General features: G+C 41.7%; 1 protein-coding gene across 12 annotated transcripts in view; it reads left to right on the top strand.

The window, feature by feature from the left end:
* Positions 1–19,486, top strand: part of LOC308296571 (neurexin-1a) — a gene marked incomplete at both ends in the record, with an annotated part of 488,347 nt that overhangs the window by 396,656 nt on the left and 72,205 nt on the right. For all 12 annotated transcript variants that reach the window (XM_080739872.1, XM_080739878.1, XM_080739879.1 and 9 more), the window contains one exon: positions 16,501–16,672. In XM_080739872.1, coding sequence (XP_080595998.1) covers positions 16,501–16,672 — 172 coding nt within the window. The remainder of the gene's footprint in view (positions 1–16,500; positions 16,673–19,486) is intronic.

Below are 19,486 nucleotides of genomic sequence, written 5' to 3' on the forward strand. Positions count from 1 at the left end.
CTGAAATGAAAAGATAGATTTTATTTATTTGGTTATCACTACTTGTACTTTGAGCTGCATAGCGCCTTCCTAGGAAGGTCCTCGATGCACGTCCCACTGGGAGGAGACCCCATGGCAGACCTAAGACCAGATGGAAGGATTATATCTCCAAACTGGCCTGGGAACGCCTCGGTATACTCTGGAAATCTGGAAGTCTCAGTTGGAACTGTTACCCCCACGACCCGATTCCGGATTAAAGCGGTTGAAGATGGATGGATGGATGGATGCGTAAATACTAATAATAATTAAGGATCATAGTGTACCATTATTATTTGTCAGTCAACTGCTATTACGTTGTTTACCATCGATTTATTCTGATCAGTCCACTGTGTGTGTGTGTGTGTGTGTGTGTGTGTGTGTGTGTGTGTGTGTGTGTGTGTGTGTGTGTGTGTGTGTGTGTGTGTGTGTGTGTGTGTACGTGTACAGTATATATACGGTATGTACTGTATATAAAAACCTGTAGGTTAGGGAGGTCTATTTTGCAGGTTAATGGAGGTGTCTCCTTCGCTACTATGAATACAAAACGCTTCCTACTCTCCTCGCCCCCACGTTTCTAATCAACTGCTCCCAGGGCCTGGCTGGCGTCATTGAAAATGAAAAGGTGTCGGCAGAGAAACACCTACAGCACTACTGAATGTGGCACTAGTGCTCCGTTGTGGGGCAGGAAAAAAAAAATATCTAGGACAAGTCACAAGACTGGTTTATCCCTCGGAGAATTAAGTGAAGCATAAGCCTTGTCATTAGAAACTCAACAGCCCCTGTACTAAATCTATTCCCCTGCAGTGATAATAAATCAGTATGGGCTCGTGAAAATTAATTTAGCCAAAAAGCCAGTGTACACAAACATGTGAGGGGGGCCACCAGAGAGACTCCTGTCTGTGTCCCTGGAGTGTGCGTGCGTGCATGCATGTCTGCGTGCGTGCGCGTGTGTGTGTGTGTGTGCATGCGTGTATGAGAGAGAGAGGAGAGAGAAAGAAGGTGGGTGGAGAATAAAATGGCACAATAATAATACATATAGGCCTGATGGGGAATAATGTTGGAATGCTTGAAAAAAGTCATCCATGAAATTGCTTGTTGCATCCCTTAAAACCTGCTGATTGATGGTGGCAATTTTAAACTTTGGCAGTTCCCCCGTTCCATGAAAGTACAGTATTAGAAACTACCAGTACTTCAGGCTTCTCTCAAAGAATTCCCTCCATATGCCTTCCATATACTGTTGCTGTTGGGCAGAAACCACGTATCTCCATATTTCATCTTTATTTTTAATTTATTTTTCTCATAAATGTATGTCCTACTACAGTGTCACACAAAAGCAGCAGAAATAGCCGATCTAACTCGCTCACGAAGCATTGCAACGCGTTGTGGTCTTAAGTGGTAGATTTGCTAATTTAGCTATTTTTGAAAATGTCTCAAATGAAAGGGCAAGTAATTAAGTGTGTCTGTGGGTTTTATAAATATTAAACCAAAGCGTAGCGTCAACTATAAAGAGCTTGTGACTAAATAATAACTACATCGATCCATTGTCACAACGCAGCTTCTTTCTTTTCCTAAAAAAGTAACCGAGATATTAGGTTTCCACCCAACAGTGACGATGTTACAGTACCTCTCTGCAGTGATGGCTCATGGAAACTCTTTTTCTAGTACAAAGTGTCACAGATAAATCCATGCTATATAGTGTAGCTCTATACTGGAAGAACTGTGTCCAATGTGTCACAGCTTGAACTCGCCTCCTGCTAATGTCAGTGTCATAGTGTTAAATGACATCCCACTACACTAAATCCCAAAACACACACCTACATAGTCCTATTAAATAGCAGACGTGGTGGCATGGAAAATGGAATATTCAAAGTCTTGCCAGGTGAGCCAGAACAGAATAAGCACTTATTACGGAGTGTCTTTTTCATGTGATAGCCGCCCGGAAATGTATTTTTTTGCAATTATTGAAATTCAGAAAGAGGTAGATTTCTCACTCTGAATTGTCTCACCGTGAATTAAGGCATCAACCTGTATGCCTCTGACACTTTGTTTTTACCCCGTCATGAGAGACAGCCGCTGATACGAACGACCTACGGCCTGGTCGCGACCTAGGCCACGACCTGGAGGTCGTAGGTCCCGGTTCTGGAGGTCGTAGTTCGCGGTACATACTTGTTAGGTCGCGGCCGGTCTAGTTTCGCGACCCCCGGCCGTGGTTGCGCCACCTCGGTCGTCCCCGGGCCGTTGTTGCGCGATCGGGCCGTTGTTCAGCGACCTGGGAAGTCCGCGGTCGTATTTAAAAGGTCTTTTTGCAGAATATTCTAGAGCAGCAGCGCTATTCAACCTTTTGAAGCTTGTGATTGGCTGAACCGGAGGTAGGAAGCGCTCCATTGTAGTCACTTGGACCGCGCGAGGTGCACCAAAACCTATCCTTAACCCTAACCCCAACTCTAACTCTAACCCTAACCTTAACCCTAACCCCAACTCTAACCCTAACCCTAACCCTAACCCCAACTCTAACCCTAACCCTAACCCTAACCCTAACCCTAACCCTAACCTGCCGACACTGAGTAGCTAACCTGCCGACGCTGTTGAAAACGAGCGCTCCTTCCCTTAGCAAGCGTAGAGTTTCTAAACTCGCGTCCCTTCCCTTAGCAAGCGTAGAGTTTCGATCGCGGCGCTCCTTCCCTTAGCAAGCGTAGAGTTTCTAAACTCGCGTCCCTTCCCTTAGCAAGCGTAGAGTTTCGATCGCGGACTTCCCAGGTCGCTGAATTACGACCGAGATCGCGCAAAACCTCCAGAACCGGGACCTACGACCTCCAAGTCGTGGCCTAAGTCGCGACCAGGCCGTAGGTCGTTTGTATCAGCGGCTCTTGCTGCCCGTCATATGCCAATTATTTCCTCCACACACACACACACACACATTACTGTGTGTTGTCACTGCTGTTGTATCCTACTGACTCCCCTGCCACTGAGGAGCCCCCACCGTCCTACTCCTCCCGCCCTACACTCCCTGCTGACAGGTGCCGCCCCAGTCAGTAGGGTTACATGAAGTAACAATTATCACTCTCCCCACCTGTCTTCCCTAGTCTCTGTGGTGGTGGGATGTTACTTTACCACTACGCCACCCGCGTGCCCCTACATGAATAATTTTGACACCAAACTCTCACCAATTCTCATGTTGTTTATCCATCACGTCCCTGGTGTGTGAAGACCATTCTAGCCTACTTCTAGCCTATAATTGTATTACTTTCTTAAAGAAAGATTGTCAGCTGTTAGTAATAGTAGGAGTTGCAATGGCAGCATTTGTAGGCCTACTAGTCATCATGATCTAGGAGCCTCATTGCCTAATTAAATGCACATACAGTATATTGCCCAGATTCATATTGTATTTCATGCCAGTAATGGCTCAGTTCAAGCACCGCTAAAACAAAAGGTGCAGTATGCAGTTCAGTTTGTAAGAATGTCATCGCACAAGGAAACACTGCAAATAAATACCTGTTGAGGTGTGATGCTAAGCTGTTAGTTCACTTTGAAATCCTGGGTGTTAATGCAACTCAGAGCTCTCTTGCAGTTACATCAACGCTGGGGTCCATTTTGGTCCCCTTTGCACACTCTGTGTTATATTAACACACAGGGGCGTCACAAGGGGTAGGAACGTGGGACTGAGTTACTAGGGCCCAAGGTGGTGGAGGGGCCTTAATTATTTTATACTTTAGCTATTGAAAAATAGCAGATATACAAGCTCACAGCGCGGCACCGAGTGCCGCGCTGCAAGCTTGTAGATCTGCTATTTTTGAAAAGTCGTGAAAATGTGTGCAAATCTTTGAATATTATGTCTTTTTTGAGCGAACATTTGTAACTAAAGTTTTGCTTCTGGGGGGTCCCTGGAACTCAATATTTTGAGATGGGGTTCCGTGGCCAAATACATACCATTTTGGGGGTCCTTCACATGAAAAGGTTTGAGCTCCACTGACATAGAAACATAGGTTTTTCAAAAAAACTCAGAAGGATTTGAAATATTCAAAGATCTTCATGTTTTTTCAAAAATAGCAGATCTACAAGCTCGCAGCGCGGCACTCGGTGCCGCGCTGTGAGCTTGTATATCTGCTATTTTTCAATAGTTAAAGCACAGGGGCCCCGCAGTGAATCCTTGTACCCAGGGCCCAGAATTTGGTGTGACGCCCCTGTTAACACTGAGGATTTTACTGTGTTCCCTCTGCCTTCCAACACGGCTGTTGACTCATATAATATATGAATATTATTATGATTATGATTCCCTCTTCACTGCCTGAGGTCGTTTCAAGGGTGCTTCGGCGGGAACAGCTTTCAATTTCAATATCTCAACCACAAACCCTTTCCTCTTTTTTTTTACCCCTTCTCCTTGGGATCCGTTTATACAATTTCATCAATAACTTTTCGGATGATTTGGAACTTTTAGAATGAGTTTATTTCATTCCGCGCTATCTAGACTTGTCGTTAAAGGGACATGATGTGTTTCCTATACAGGAAGGGGGAGAAAAGATAACAGCCCCGAAATGACGTTGATCTGTTGTCGACAATCACTCTGACGCCGTTATTATCATATAATAGAATTCATTCAGGATTATGACACAAGTCATTATCTCGGCTGAAGAAGCTGTTCGGCTTTTGGTGAAATGGATTTGTTAATTAATACATGAAAGATAGAGCATATTAACATAGCGAGTCACATCGTGAATGAATAATTGGATATTTGTACATTTGTGTTTGAGTGTCTCCAAAAGTCCACCATAGAGGAAGGAGCAATTACTTGTATCTGCTTGGGCGAGTGCATATTCCTCTCTGTAGCCCAAGGTAGCAGTGCAACAGTTAATCAAACTAATTGATTTAATCGATTATCACAAAAAATTATAATCAATCCCTATTTTTGCCATGTCATTACAAATTGTAAATGGTGCATAGCGCTTTTTATCCGAAGCGCTTTACATACATTCTCACACACATTCATACACCGATGGCGGAGGAAACCATACAGTATAAGGCACCAACCTGCACATCAGGAGCAACTAGGGGTTCAGAGTCTTGCTCAAGGACTCTTCGACACTAGTCTCTTGGGGAGCCCGGGGTCGAACTGGGAACCTCACGGTTCCCGTCTGGCCGCTCTACCAGCCACTCTACCCCTGAGCCGCTGCTCCCCATTATAGGGAAAAAGTTGTAAAAATTACAATGTGGTGCGTTTTATTTTCGCTGCTATTGAATGACACTGTTGTGCGACAAGTATAAATAAATAACGCTTGAGTGGTTAATCAATCCGTTCATAATAAAACAAAAATGATGATGTACTGTATATTAAAACCATCAAAAGTAGTAGATCTGCAAGCTCAAAACATGGTACAGTACTTTTGGGCTTTTTATGCCTTTATTGATAGGACAGTAGACTGACAGGAAATGGGGGGAGAGATGGGGAGTGACACGTGGCAAAGGTCTTCCGGATCTGGAATCGAACCGGCGCCGCCGCCAGGCATCCATGCCCACTGTACAGTATGTGGCAATGCCTAAGTGGTATGCGCCTGGACCTGTAGGTCAGCGGGCACGGTACAGTACTTTTGATGTTTTTAAAATTGAATCCTAAAAAGTAACAGATTTTGACAGGACAGGTTTCCACCTGACAGAGACGATATGCATTGCATAAATTAAAGTTGAAGATTATACTGTTCTGTAACAGAACACTACAACAAAAGTTTAATTTAGCTAAATTGCTGATTGAGCTTCCGTCACTGTGCTGACGAATCAATGCAGGGTTTGGGAGCTCTTCCTTAAAAGATGACGCGATTGCTTGCAGCGTTTCCACGGTACATTTTCAGAGAAATTTAATTATTTTGTGTGAATAAGAAATATGATAATGTCTCCTTAAATTCTTTACCCTTTCCAGAAAATGTTGCTAATCTCCAACATAATTCAACACTATAATACAGTATGTAAATAGTGCATAAATATAATGGATTATAATAGCTATATATATATATATATATATATATATATATATATATATATATGGGATTTTACTGATAATGTGTGTCTTGTTGAAAGGGATGGCCTTAGAACAGTGGCTTTCAACCAGTGGTCCGGGGACCACCAGTGGTCCTTGAGGGGGTTTCCAGGTGATCCACAGCTAAATGATGGAGAGTTGGAAACCAAATGGACCCTTATTGATCTTTAACTCTTGACAGCATAAAATGAAACCAAATGGACCCTTACGGGTCCTCTCAAGAGTTAAAATGACGTTTAGACAGCGAAATTAATTAATTTACAATAAGTCAAACACAATTACAGAATGTAGAAGAATTGTTAATTTGATCGATGTTTTGCCTGTCATCACTCCTATGGTACCAACATCAATACAGAATGGAATTGTGGACAAAATCGTATCTAACGATCTGAGAGGCAAAATCTCATCAAACGTTGGCCCGTGGCTCAAATGCCAAATAAATAATGGACCTTGATATGAAAAGGGTTAAAAACCACCTTAGATTATAAGATTCAGCAGTCAGCAATTTTGAACACCAAGCTGTTGGTGGTATATGTACTTGGTACAGTTTTCACAGGCACTACAATTCTTGCAATACAGCACGCCCATATTTACATTATTGTACATACTGTAGTCACACACTGTAGGCATTAATAGAGCGGCTCCACGGGTAGGCTGACAAAGTACCAGAACAGGAAACCCTAAAATAGAAAGAATTACTCTACAATTACATGCTCATCCTGACAATCGGCTAGAGATGTCAGTGCCACTGTCAGGGTGCCATACACTATGTCCCCTGCCTCCGATCGCTCTGGTCTGGGTTTATTTCAGTTTTACACATGGTGTCAGCAGTCTACCAATGCTTCCTCAAATGCAACCTTTATTATTTTTGACCGTTTTCAGCCAGCTAGGGAGCTGTGCCAATGTAGAAGAAGAATCCCGCGGTAGGAACTGAGCGGATTTCTAACTCTGCTCAGTGAGCTAGATGTACTGTAGGGATAGAGTTAGTGATGGCGTAGGGGACAAAGATGAAGGTCGACTCAACCTTACTGCGTGCCAGCTGTCACCAGTGGACAGACAGGAGAATCATCTGAAACCTAAATTGATTTCTTTGAGCATGAGAGAACGAAATTTCAGATATCCATTGACCTCTCTTGATGGAATTTGTCACATGAGGGGCAAAGATGGAGCAAGGGAAAAGAGTGCAGGCAGACAGCAAATGTCATTTCGCCTCTCATTGCCTCTTTTTTTATAAAATGGGCCACTGGCCCATTACAGACATGCAAGGGACTTCTAACTAGAGCCCTGAAATAAGTCTGTACTATTTGTATTTTATTTGTATTGTTTTAATCAAATTAATTCAACCTTTTGTAAAAACCCACCTCGATATAACTGAGTATTTTCAAAACAAATACAAAATCCCTTTGTTGCATTTCACATGTTTTTAATAGAAAAAAAAATGTCATGTCTATTTCTCTCAAAAATCTCTATTAAACAGTGGCGGCAGCTGCCCTAGTGATTTATTAACTTGGGGTATTTGATAAAGCTGTATTGAAGAAAGGCACTTGAAAGACTCTTCTGGCACTGGAAACAATTTCAAGCCAACTTCACAGATAATTAGGCACTTTATAGCTGGCTGACTTGATTTTGATATACGCCAACCACAAAGCACGTGCGTGCACGGCACGCACGCGTGCACGGCACGCACACACACACAGTCACACACACAGTATACTGTTGCTCACAATTCTGAGATGCTTTGAGGTAGAGCACTTTAAAAGCATCTCTTTGACAGCATGCATCTCTGTTTACATGTATGTGCCATCCTCTCTTGAATCACTGATATGTCCCTTCTGTCCTCTTCCAAAGGGGTGATTTTCTGGCCAGACGTCACTGGGCTTTCAGGAATTGCTGTTAACCACTGTCAATCACTTTGTGGTTTGCCTATAATGAGATGTCCAAAACAGGTACACCAAAGAATTGGGCTTAAGTGGTTAAAATGGGGGATGTTCGGTAAAAAAAACAACAACAAAAAGTTGTTGTTCACAGATCCTCATGGTTTCTAATGCATAAAGGCAATACATGATATTAAAAGCTCTCAAAACTATTATACTGCCCTGCTGTTACAGGTTCGTGATGCTCTGACTTATTGTGACGTGAGCACTTTGAATGAGGCACAGAACGTTGAAATATCACTTCCAAAATGCTTTTAGATTGTGTGCAGGTTAGAGGGTGATGGATTTAATTGCCTAAAAGAAAATAAACAAAAAACGATTGCCTAAGTAAATTCAAATGTGTGTATGAAAAGTCTTTCCTCTAATTTCTCATAATGGTCACATTTGACATTTTCAGTGCTTTTTTGTCATCAGTATTATTTTCATGGGCAATTATGTAATCCAACATCATTTGGGGTCTGAAGAATCCCAACCCGAATTCTATTTCCACCCAGTAAATACAATTTTTTCCATACACTACTCACCATTTCGTAGTTTTTTTGTCTGTAAAGTAAACTCACGCAATACCCTCTTGTGAATGTTGCATCGTGGTTTATATGTGTACCGGTTTATAAAAAGACATTTTTGCACGATACAGTACAATATGCAGAGAAATGGCATCTTGTCTCTACGAGGAAACATTTCCTTGGGCTAAAGATCCTGTGGAAAAACGAGCTTGTGTGTAGGAGGCAGATGAACTTTCACCATAACTATGGCTTCAAGGATGCAAAGCCGGCCACAACCTCTTACGAAAAGGAGTGGGGAGAGTTTGCGGGGGAGTTTGTAAAGGCAAGAAATACATGAATGGAATAGGAGATGCACACCATTTCCTAAATCTTAATAATTCCATAACCTTTGTAATTTTCATTAACAGGCTTTGTTGGAAAAAAGAAAAGAAAGAACACTGTCAGAGTTAATTAAAAGATAAGGTGAATGGCACAGTCTGCTTGTCATTACCACTTTGGTTCCTTACATGTTTTAGTGTATTCAGTTACGGCCTTACAGCCCTCCCTCCCTCCACACACACACACACACACACACACACACACACACACACACACACACACACACACACACACACACTGAAAACACAACGAAGGTGCAGGCTCTCCCACCTGCCAACAAAGCCCCTGGTTGACATGTGCACTGGAGGAAGGCGTGCTGCGGTCCCCTAGCGTCAGGCTGAGATATGAAATGTGACAGGTGCACAATGGTTGTCAACATGAATGACTCATAAACACGCAAAACGTTGGCGCAGCCAGCGCCGTTGGTCTTCATTTACACCCATCTGAGAGGAGGTCTGACAACATCTACAACGCATACACAGTATCGTCTCTCACTTCCCTTGGCTTTGGACCGTGTCTCCACGGGCCACAGTACATTAATAGCATCTCTCCTAATAGCAGTTATACATTATAGATCGGTCCCAGCCACTGTGTTTCTGCCATAGTTCTGTGTTTCTGCCATTGTTTTGCAGAGCAGGATTCACAATATTATACTGCATGGGCGAAGCTGGTATAGATTAATTTGGACATTCAAAACATTTAAAGGATTATAGTTCGCCCCCAAAATGACTTTTTGATTTTGATTGATTATTCATGCCATGGAGACTTGAGTTCAATAATATTTTTTGTTTTTTGTTGCATTCCTAAGACAAAAATGTAATAAAATAATATAGTTAGCCCATCCATTCATTTGGGTCCCCACCCAGGGCCATGCATCCGGGTCCCCATCCGGAATCAATGGGGGTAATTTTACTATAATCACATTTTGTCTTGGGAATGCGACAAATACAAACAAATATTATTGAACTCAAGTCTCCATGGCGTGAGTAATCAATAGAAGAAAAGTCATTTTGAGGGTGAACTACTCCTTTAATACCTGTTAGATGGCCATGTGTTCACTAGAATTGTGTTCACTGGCTGCAGTAGCCTAACTAGACTTCGTTCTGTCGCTCTGCCAACTTGCGCCTTGTGCACTCGTGGCCATCAGGCCATGTATGGCCTACTAGTGTGCCAGCAGAGCGCGCCTTGTTATTTATATATCAGGTCGCACTTGTTGTTGGTTACGTGGCCAAGAATTCTGGTCCCTCATCATTAGCTGTTGATGGTGATGTCACCAAGAATGCTGGTCCCTGATTGGCTACGGGCGTATGTGACAGATACGTGACAAACACAGACCGCAGTACTTGCGCACTCTGCTGGCGCAAGTAATTATCACTAAATCACATAAACTCACAACTTTGTTGTTTAATATATTTTGAACATTAGCATGTACGGTATGTATCATTTGTACATCCAGGAAAATATTAGGGTTTTGTTCTCAAAGGAAATTGTTGGCACTGCTTATAACCCTAACCCAAGCACTGGAGTTGTGGGCAGTGGTCGCTAGGCTTTATGGAACTGTTCTGCTTCTGTGCCATCCAGCTGTATGGATGAGGAGCAGAAAAGAGGAAAGATTAGAGGTGGTGGATCAACTTCATCAGTTAATTAAACTCTATTTCAGCTTGATGAACAATTAATCAAGGCAGCGTGCAGCGTGTCAGGAAGGCCTGGGTTCTCAGGATGCTGTGTGTGTGGAGGGGGGGTGGGGGGTGGGGGAAGTGCTGTATACGCACACGCGCGCACACACACACACACACACACACACACACACACACACACACACACACACACACACACACACACACACACACACACACACACACACACACACACACACACACACACACGAGTGCATGCATGTTTTTATGTATGGCTATATCCCCGGAGGCTTAATCATACATGGGGTCTTTACCTTATACATACAGTACAGTATACTGTACTGTAAATCAGTCTACAAACTCACAACATTTCACGCTGCGATGTGTTACTAATAATCATAACCAGTATTATTTAACCAGTAAAAGCCTTGAAACGTAGCTCTCTTTTATAAGAAAAAGTGCTTGAGGATCGGCTATTTTTGGTGCATGACAAGGTGTGCATCTAAGTATGAATCAGACATAAGAGCATGAAGTTTGGACATGGCGTGATGGTTTGGGTTTGTGTAAGAGAGCCCTAGCAACCATCAGTCACTCTCTGATTTAAACTCAGAGCTCCTGGATTAGCTTCTTCCCATTGCCTGTGTACCAGGGAAACTACACTGTGAAATCCGGTGTTAATTTCACACTGAGAGTGAAAGAATTTCCCCTTACGGCTCAATTTGTCCTCCATCCACTCTTTGTAGAGCACTTGAGAAGTATTAGGAAAACTGTGGACACGGAGAGGATTAAGATTAAAGGTATAGGCTACAGTAAATTATCCAGCTCAGTGTTGGCTAAACATGGCCTCTAAAAGAATACAGACATTTTAACTATAACATCTCTACCCTGCGACCCCTACCACTTGATTGATGAGCGTCTTGACTCCGTACAAAAAAAGTGTTGTCATTCGCCCTTTCATCCACCTCTCGAGATCTCTTGGAGACAGTGAATGTTATGTATTATGGAAATTGAGTTGGCAAGTTGTGACAAAATGCTGTGAATTTATTAACCGGACCATGGGGAACATTAAAAGTCATTGAAGGAGGCTATTAAAGGCAGGATTTTTAATTGGTTGGGTCTCTTATACTAAAGCTGTTTTTTTCACCTATTTTTCAAGGGGCAGCGCAGCACTGTGAGGTTATGAATTAGTCGCTTTTACTGATGCATAGTCCTTGAAAGAAGGTAGACTTTTGCAAAAGACGAAAGCTGTTTTAAATACTTAATTCCTGTGCATGAAATGGGCTGTCTTTTAAATAGACACAGCGTCAATTGATTTCTTTGTGTACATCATGGAAGAATTACATACATTTGTGCCGCAATCATTCTCTATTATCTGAATAAAAAAGGGTGATTACACAGTAAAACTATCGGTGTTAATTCAACTCTGGGAGCATACACAATTTACAAATGTATACATTCGTACGCTCTATGAGTTAAATTGACGCAGGATTTTACAGTGTGATAACAGCAAATGACTCTGAACAAAGACGAGGTGTTTCAGGTCGACGCCACCTTGGATGAACCTCTTTGCGTCAGCGTCTCATGATGAGAGGCACTGCCTCTGTGTTTAGACTCCTGCTGAGTCACTGGACCCCCTGCCACCCTTCGCTTTGAAGCAGATTATAGTCCTTAATACAGGCCTCACCACTTCACCAAGACCCACAGATCATCCACTCATCTTTTGCCCTTCCACGGGATCGTCTCACAGGCTCGTAGTGCATGCAGTGGTTCTGTGGTTCCTATATAGGGACTCAGAATGAGTCGCACGTAGCGATGTAAGGTCGTAGATTGGCTCACTGTTGTTTGTTTTTTAAGTCCTTTGTTTAGTGAACAACATTTTATGTTGTCCAAATCCTAATGGTAGAGTAGTGTTAATCATCCTATAAGTCACCAAACTGTTGTGCCTGTTTCCCCTCAGTGGCTTGAGCAATTTATCTGAATTTGCACACAGGCATTGGCCATTAGCATATGCACAAAACAAATACGCCCGTTTTTCACTTTCCAAAATATATGTTTATTAGCGTTTTTATGTAAACACTGAAGATTCAGAGTTCAATTTCTCCACAGAGCAAGCAGTCAGCTTTTATTTTCTCAGTGGTAAAAAGACATCAGCACTTATTATCCGGGTCAAATCCGGAACAGGAAAGTTACATATAGTGCGGCTTTAATTCATTGTGTATTTTTGTATGTTTGAATTTCTCCTTTAGGTCTCGAACTGAATAAGTGTGGGGACCAACGTTTTCAGGCCAGTCGAGAGAGAGAGATGAAGCTAGATATTTAACAACTTGAACCATCAATACTTAATTAATAAACTTGACCTATCACTCTGCACTTAGTGTGCTCTTTTTTACCCTCTACACCAAACCTCTTTGCCAAAAATAGCCGATCTACAAGCTCACAACGCCTCGCAGCTGTAGATCTGCTATTTTTGGCTAAAGTTCACATAATATGGACACTATAGTTCAAGTGGGTTAAAATAGAAAAGGAGAGAAAAAGCTTCTATCACAAAAAGGATTTGGAGGACCCCCTGTAGTAACTCTGAGGACCCCCTGTTGAAGACCCCTGGGTATATAGCACAACTAGAGCTTGACTGGCTTTATGGCGGCCCGGGTGTGGATTTTGTTTCATATGCCTGCCGGGAGCGAGCAGTTGCGTCTGTGGTTGTAATCATATCAGATTATATAATCTGTCCTAAAATTGCGTTTCCAGAGCATACCATTGGCCTAGTTTTGGTAACGCGGTGTGACACGTTACAAATGGTTTTAATTGCGCTGTACGTAGCTTCTGGCTCTGGAGACTCTCTCCGTGTTCATCCTGCATTTTGAGGGGGTTGAGGAGGATGGGTGTGCGCGCGCGCGCGTGTGTGTGTGTGTGTGTGTGTGTGTGTGTGTGTGTTAGACAGAGACGGATGGGGGATAGAGCGATTGTATATGTGTATGAGAGGGCCAGTGGTGGAGTACATTTACTTAGTACTTTTACTTAAGTACTGCACTTGAGTACAATTTTTAGGTATTTGTACTTTACTTGTCTATTTCCCATTTCCAATATTTTTACTTCTACTCCACTACATCTCGGATCCAAATATTGTACTTTTACTCCACTACAGTTATTTGAAACCTTTAGTTTCTATAGGGTGTGCCAAATGTAGTTCTAAGAGCGGCCATTTCTTGGGTCAACACAGCCTTACACAGGTGTTCTGATTAGACTATAGCATTAGTTCTATGCAATCAAACAATTGAAACACCTGTGTTTTGACCCAAGAAATGTCCGCTACAATTGCGTCACCGCTGGCACACACTATAGTCACTTTGCAGATACAAATTATAATTTTACAAAACAAACACTTTAGCCCTATTTTTTACCTTGGCTATTTGAAAATAGACGATATACAATCTCACAGTGTGTCGCGACACATTGTGTGCTTGTAGATCTGCTTTTATTTTTGTTACTTTAAGTACATTTTGATACTTTTACTCAAGTACATTTTGAATTCCAGACTTTTACAGTACTTGTAACAGAGTATTTCTATATTGCAGTATTGATACCTTTTACTTAAAGGAGGACTTTGCCACTTTTCAACCTATCTTCATATAATAGGTCCTCACTAATGTTCATAATAAAATAGCACCATTTTTTTTCTACTCGGTCCAATTCTCTTAGGAGAGCTGTGGGAAGTTCAGAAATCCATAGTCTTGTGACATCATTTTCCCAAAAAATAAATAAATAATATTTTTGAAAAAATATCTCAATTTTTATTATCGCGAGAACAATGGCTTCCACTTCAACATTGCAACTTTTCAGCAATAGAAAGCCTGCATTTTCTATTAGCTTGGATTCCCAATCAATTATGTCACAAGACGATGGGTTTCTGACCTGCCCACAATCCTCCTCTGAGGAAAATAAAAATGCTATTTTATCATGAACATTAGTGAGGACCAATTATATGAATATAGGTTGAAAAGTGGTGAAGTCCTCCTTTAAGTAAAACATGTGAGTACCTTTTCCACCACTGGAGAGAGAAAGGGGGTGGGTAGCTGCTGCTGCTACTCAAAGATTTGCCATTTCAGATCATGACATGTGACAAGCCAGTGGGCCAATTACTTGAGTTATATTTCGTTGTTGTCGGGTGGAAACCTTGTACGTCCAAAAACAGTTTGATTTGTATTTATCATTTTAAAAATGATTTAAACTAGTGAAAACAGCCGATCTACAAGCACACAACGCCTCGCACCGCGAGGCGTTGTGTGCTTGTAGATCTGCTGTTTTCACTACTTTTGTGCAACGGCCTTGTATGATGAAGCAGGGTGGCCAGCACGTCCCTGACAGCACGGATGATAAGTTCTCTGTGAGGGGGACTCCACCGCCCCTCACACCCTCTCCTGCTCCAACTGTACGCCCTTCGGCTCAAAATTGACACTATACAAACACCCACCCGTTTAGTGTTTTTTTTTGTTCTTCTTACTGTGAGGTCCGACAGCAGCCGAAAATACACCGCCAGACAGGACTACCCCCACGCTCGCCTCGGACACCCCCTGCTGTCCATCTTCTGCTTGGTTTACTGTCAGCTTAAGGTTATAAAAGAGAGAGAGAGAGAGAGTGTGTGTGTGTGTGTGTGTGTGTGTGTGTGTGTGTGTGTGTGTGTGTGTGTGTGTGTGTGTGTGTGTGTGTGTGTGTGTGTGTGTGTGTGTGTGTGTGTGTGTGTGTGTGTGCGCGTGTGTGCGTGTGCGCGCGTGCGCGTGTGGTGACAGTGTAGTACGGGCGTGCTGACTGGATAATGACATGCAGAATGCTGCGCCTCAAGGTTGAACCTCCAACCAGATGCTCTTTTTAACTGCAGTTTATAAAGAGCGCAGGATTGTGCCAACATATGTACTCTTCCCAGCTGGATTAGCACTGTGGGTTTCAGGGACTTCCATTATGTGCGAGACTTTAACAAGACTTTATTAGGAGATGGCCCGTTACAGTCAAATCTGCAGAAGCTATCCCTTAATGTTACAGTACACTCCATAGTACGATAGTGTTGCTTCCCAAAAATAACTGATCTACAACTGTTTTGTTTTTTGTTTTGTTTTTTGCAAAATGACTTGCGCAGTGGAGCATAGAGTAAATTGCTTAATGCTTTATTGGATTCAAAACCTCCTCATTATTTCCTCTACATAGTTTATATTAGTGGGGTAGAGCTGATTTCAGGAATTTCAGGTCTCTGTAATGATATACTGTTATCAGAAGACAATATTCTGTAAATTAAAGTGATTACAAATTATTTTGGTTCATCTGAGGACGACCTAGAGGGAGCAATTAAGTGAGCAACTAATTGAAGTGATGATGTGAATTATTTTAATGTCTTCTTTGTCTGCTGCTGTTCTTCAAAGAGTGAACCTGTACCTTTCATATTGACTTGTTATCCACTTTTCATTGCCTGTGTGTTGTAATTAATGAAATGATCTAATTATGAAAAACATTCACGTTGATTAGCATTCAGATTAGCATTTGCATTACAATGTATTTACATAAACAGTTTCATACTGTATGTCTCAAGTCAGTGCCAAACATTCTCCATGTCATTTCTTAATAAGGAGATTTTGGAATTGTTTGCATTGGGTTTTAGGATTGGGTTTTAGGATTAGATTAGAAATAAATGAATACACTTCTCATCCAAAACAAACAAAACATGAAAGTGCAGTATATCTCTGCTCTCTCCTCTTATGGACATGCAGAATAGGAAATATTTTCTGTAAATCCACAATGTGGAAACATCTTAAATATTGTACACCAAGATAAAGTAAATATACATTGTGTCCTTGCACATAGTCCTGTATTTATTTTGTTTTTTTGCAAAGAGGATGCTGCATGCATTCAAATGCCTTTGGTCACATATATTATGAACATGATTATGTTTGATCATTAACTCTTCTCTTCTCTTCTCTTCTCTTCTCTTCTCTTCTCTTCTCTTCTCTTCTCAGGAAAAGGGAAACATTGCGGTTGTGTTTAATGTCGGAACAGACGACATTAATATTGAGGAGACGTCAAAGTTTGTAAATGACGGAAAGTACCATATAGTGAAGTTTACGCGGAGTGGGGGTAATGCCACTCTGCAGTTGGATGACCTACCAGTCATTGAGCGCTACCCCACAGGTGAGTGACCCGCTCTACCCATGATGCTTTCTGCCACAATTTAAATGTATTTACGTGGCCAAGCCTATCAAGCAATGGTTGACCTGTTTAGGAAGTTGGATATTAGTTTGTTAGTTTTTTTCCTGCCATATGAATGGTTTTATTAGCCTTCTTTTCACAAGGGAATACCAGTCTTAATGAGGTTTTTCTATATCTATGTCTATCTCTTTACATTAACCCAAATATTTGACTATTTTAGGGGACATACTGTGGAAGGTTTCATCTGAATGCTCTCATGTTGCTAGGAAACAAGCCAAATCCCTTGGACACATATCCAGGCAGTTGTTGGCTGGTTAATGTTGTGGTATAGACTAACTACAGTATCTATGATAGCTATCATTCACCAGTTTAGTGTAACATTTAGGATCCATATGGTTTACAATTGCTGCTGTTTCAAGTGCAATGGCCAATCATTTGATAGTAACTTCAAATCGATGCACCGTTTCTGTAAAATGGTCGTTTCCATTTTCTGTTTTATTGTGTCATGTAATAATGTGAATATTTTATTGTTAGTCAGCTCAATCGCTTGTTCAATGAATGGCTATAATGATTTGGTAAGCCTACAGCAAATCAGTCAATTTAGCACACACAATAAGCATCATTTAGGAGTTAAATACACGTAGGAGTTGTTTCTTGTAGTGACTAAACTGTTGATACTGATGCTTTTAACTGAATATAATTGTTAAACTTAAAGTACATTTTGACATTTAGGCCTACTTATTTTCCTTCTGGCAATTTGCATTATATATAATGATTGCGTAGTTCTTTTCTATGCTTTGTTGGAAACAAACAGTTTTTCATGGATTACTGTGTGTGACTTGTGCAAAGAAAGAAATGACCTGCTCAGTAGTTGTTCTAGGATATGGTTGAGAAGATGGTAACACATGACATACTGTAGTTATAATGATACATGACACATAATATACTGTATGTCAAAGCGTGTTGTATTGTAGATCAAACTCTGAGGCATATCTAACTATGAGGTAAGTCAGTAAACATCTTCTGCCAGGGCAATATTGAACACAACAAACGGGTGAATGTAAAGTGATGGCCTTACACTGGCGATACAGAAAAAACTCAGTAACACTGGCACTGTACAGGATGTGTGTTTAAAATGTCACCTTGTCACTGCTAGTAGGGCAGCTGTGAACTTGAAAAGTGTTTCACTGCCACAGCTTTGGGTTCATTAACGTCTGAAATGTTTAAAGGTTTTGACAAAAGCTATGACGGGTCCATTTGGTTTCATTTTTTACAATTTTGTGAGCTCAATTAACACTGATGACTGTGTTATGCTATGCACTACTGCAGTGGTTCCCAAAGTGGATTCAAGGGACGCTGTGGCTTCCTTTACGGAGGTCTAAATCGACCCATACAAGTCTGTAACTCTGACAGCATACAAATGGTCCCTAACGAGTCCATTTGGTTCCATCCGTAGTATGCTGTCAGAGTTAAGGGGAGACCTTGAAATGTAAAAGAAGCAGTGCACTACTGCTACCATGACTTTACTGTGTAGCGTTACAGTATATCACAGTTTGAAATGGTGAACCCCCCCCCCCCCCCCCCACCCCCCCCACACTCACATTTCTCAGACATGTTTAAAATGTAAAAGAAGCAGTGCACTACTGTACTACCATGACTTTACTGTGTAGCGTTACAGTATATCACAGTTTGAAATGGTGAACCAACACCCCCCGCTCACATCCCTGCACTCACAATTCTCAGACATGTTTAATTCAATTTAACAACTTTATAACTTTATGTACTGCATGATGATGCCACATGTGGGCGTTAGCTAGGATATTGTTACAGGATGCCCAATACTGCACACAGTGAAATTGTGAAAGTGTTAATTTGTTTTATATAATTTTGGTTAGATTTGTACTAACTCAGAGTTACAATTGGGGATATTAACACTGGGGATTTTTGCAGATTTGACAGTGGTTATGAACACTGGATATCTGGTCACAGCGGTGTAATATTTTTCATGAAGACATAGAATAAACGCCCAAGTTGATTTAGGCTTAGAATTTCTTTACAAATGTCTGGAAAGTGGACGGTGAAGTATTCAGAGTTTGTGCATCATATTTGAAATCTTATTTTTCGTTTATACCTCAAAACGGACAAGGCATTGTTCCTCTTGTGACGTTTGGCACCCATCCCAAGGGGGCACGCATGGCCCCAGGTTGGGAACCACTGCTGTGAATGACCGGGTCACAGGGTAAACGGAAGATAAGTTCAACCTGTCTGTCCCCGTTTGCGTAATGTCTGGTGACGTTTTTAGCCATGACCAGTGTATTCATCTAAATGGAAGAACATTTTATGGCTAGGATTCAATCCTCACTGCTAGCCTGGGGTAGAAAAGGGAAGCTAATGTCTTTTGACATGTCATGGACATGCCAGAATGCGCCGCAGGGCTAAATGCATGGATGCAGCTTGTCTGCAAGCTCCTAGAGAGCTCGTCTGCATGCAACAGACGCCCTCAGTCCCCCAAACGCATTATTCAGGTGTGCTTCTCTCGGGTTGTATGAAGAACCAGAGATGCAAATGACTTTACAGTCTGAAGGCTCGCATTTTGGATCCATTCTCAATTAAAAAATGTGACACTGATGGTAATGGGACAATTTAGTCTTAAAGCAGGATTTTGCCTCAGTCCTAAACTAAACACCTGTCACGGCCCAATGCTAACAAATGATAATCACATTTAACAGTTTTGCAACTCATGCACTATACACCATGAAGAGTAAAAATAAGCAATGCAAATCTTTTGGGAAGGAT

The sequence above is a fragment of the Nannobrachium achirus genome (genome assembly GCF_963921795.1).
Source record: "Nannobrachium achirus genome assembly, chromosome: 13".
Lineage (NCBI taxonomy): Eukaryota > Metazoa > Chordata > Actinopteri > Myctophiformes > Myctophidae > Nannobrachium > Nannobrachium achirus.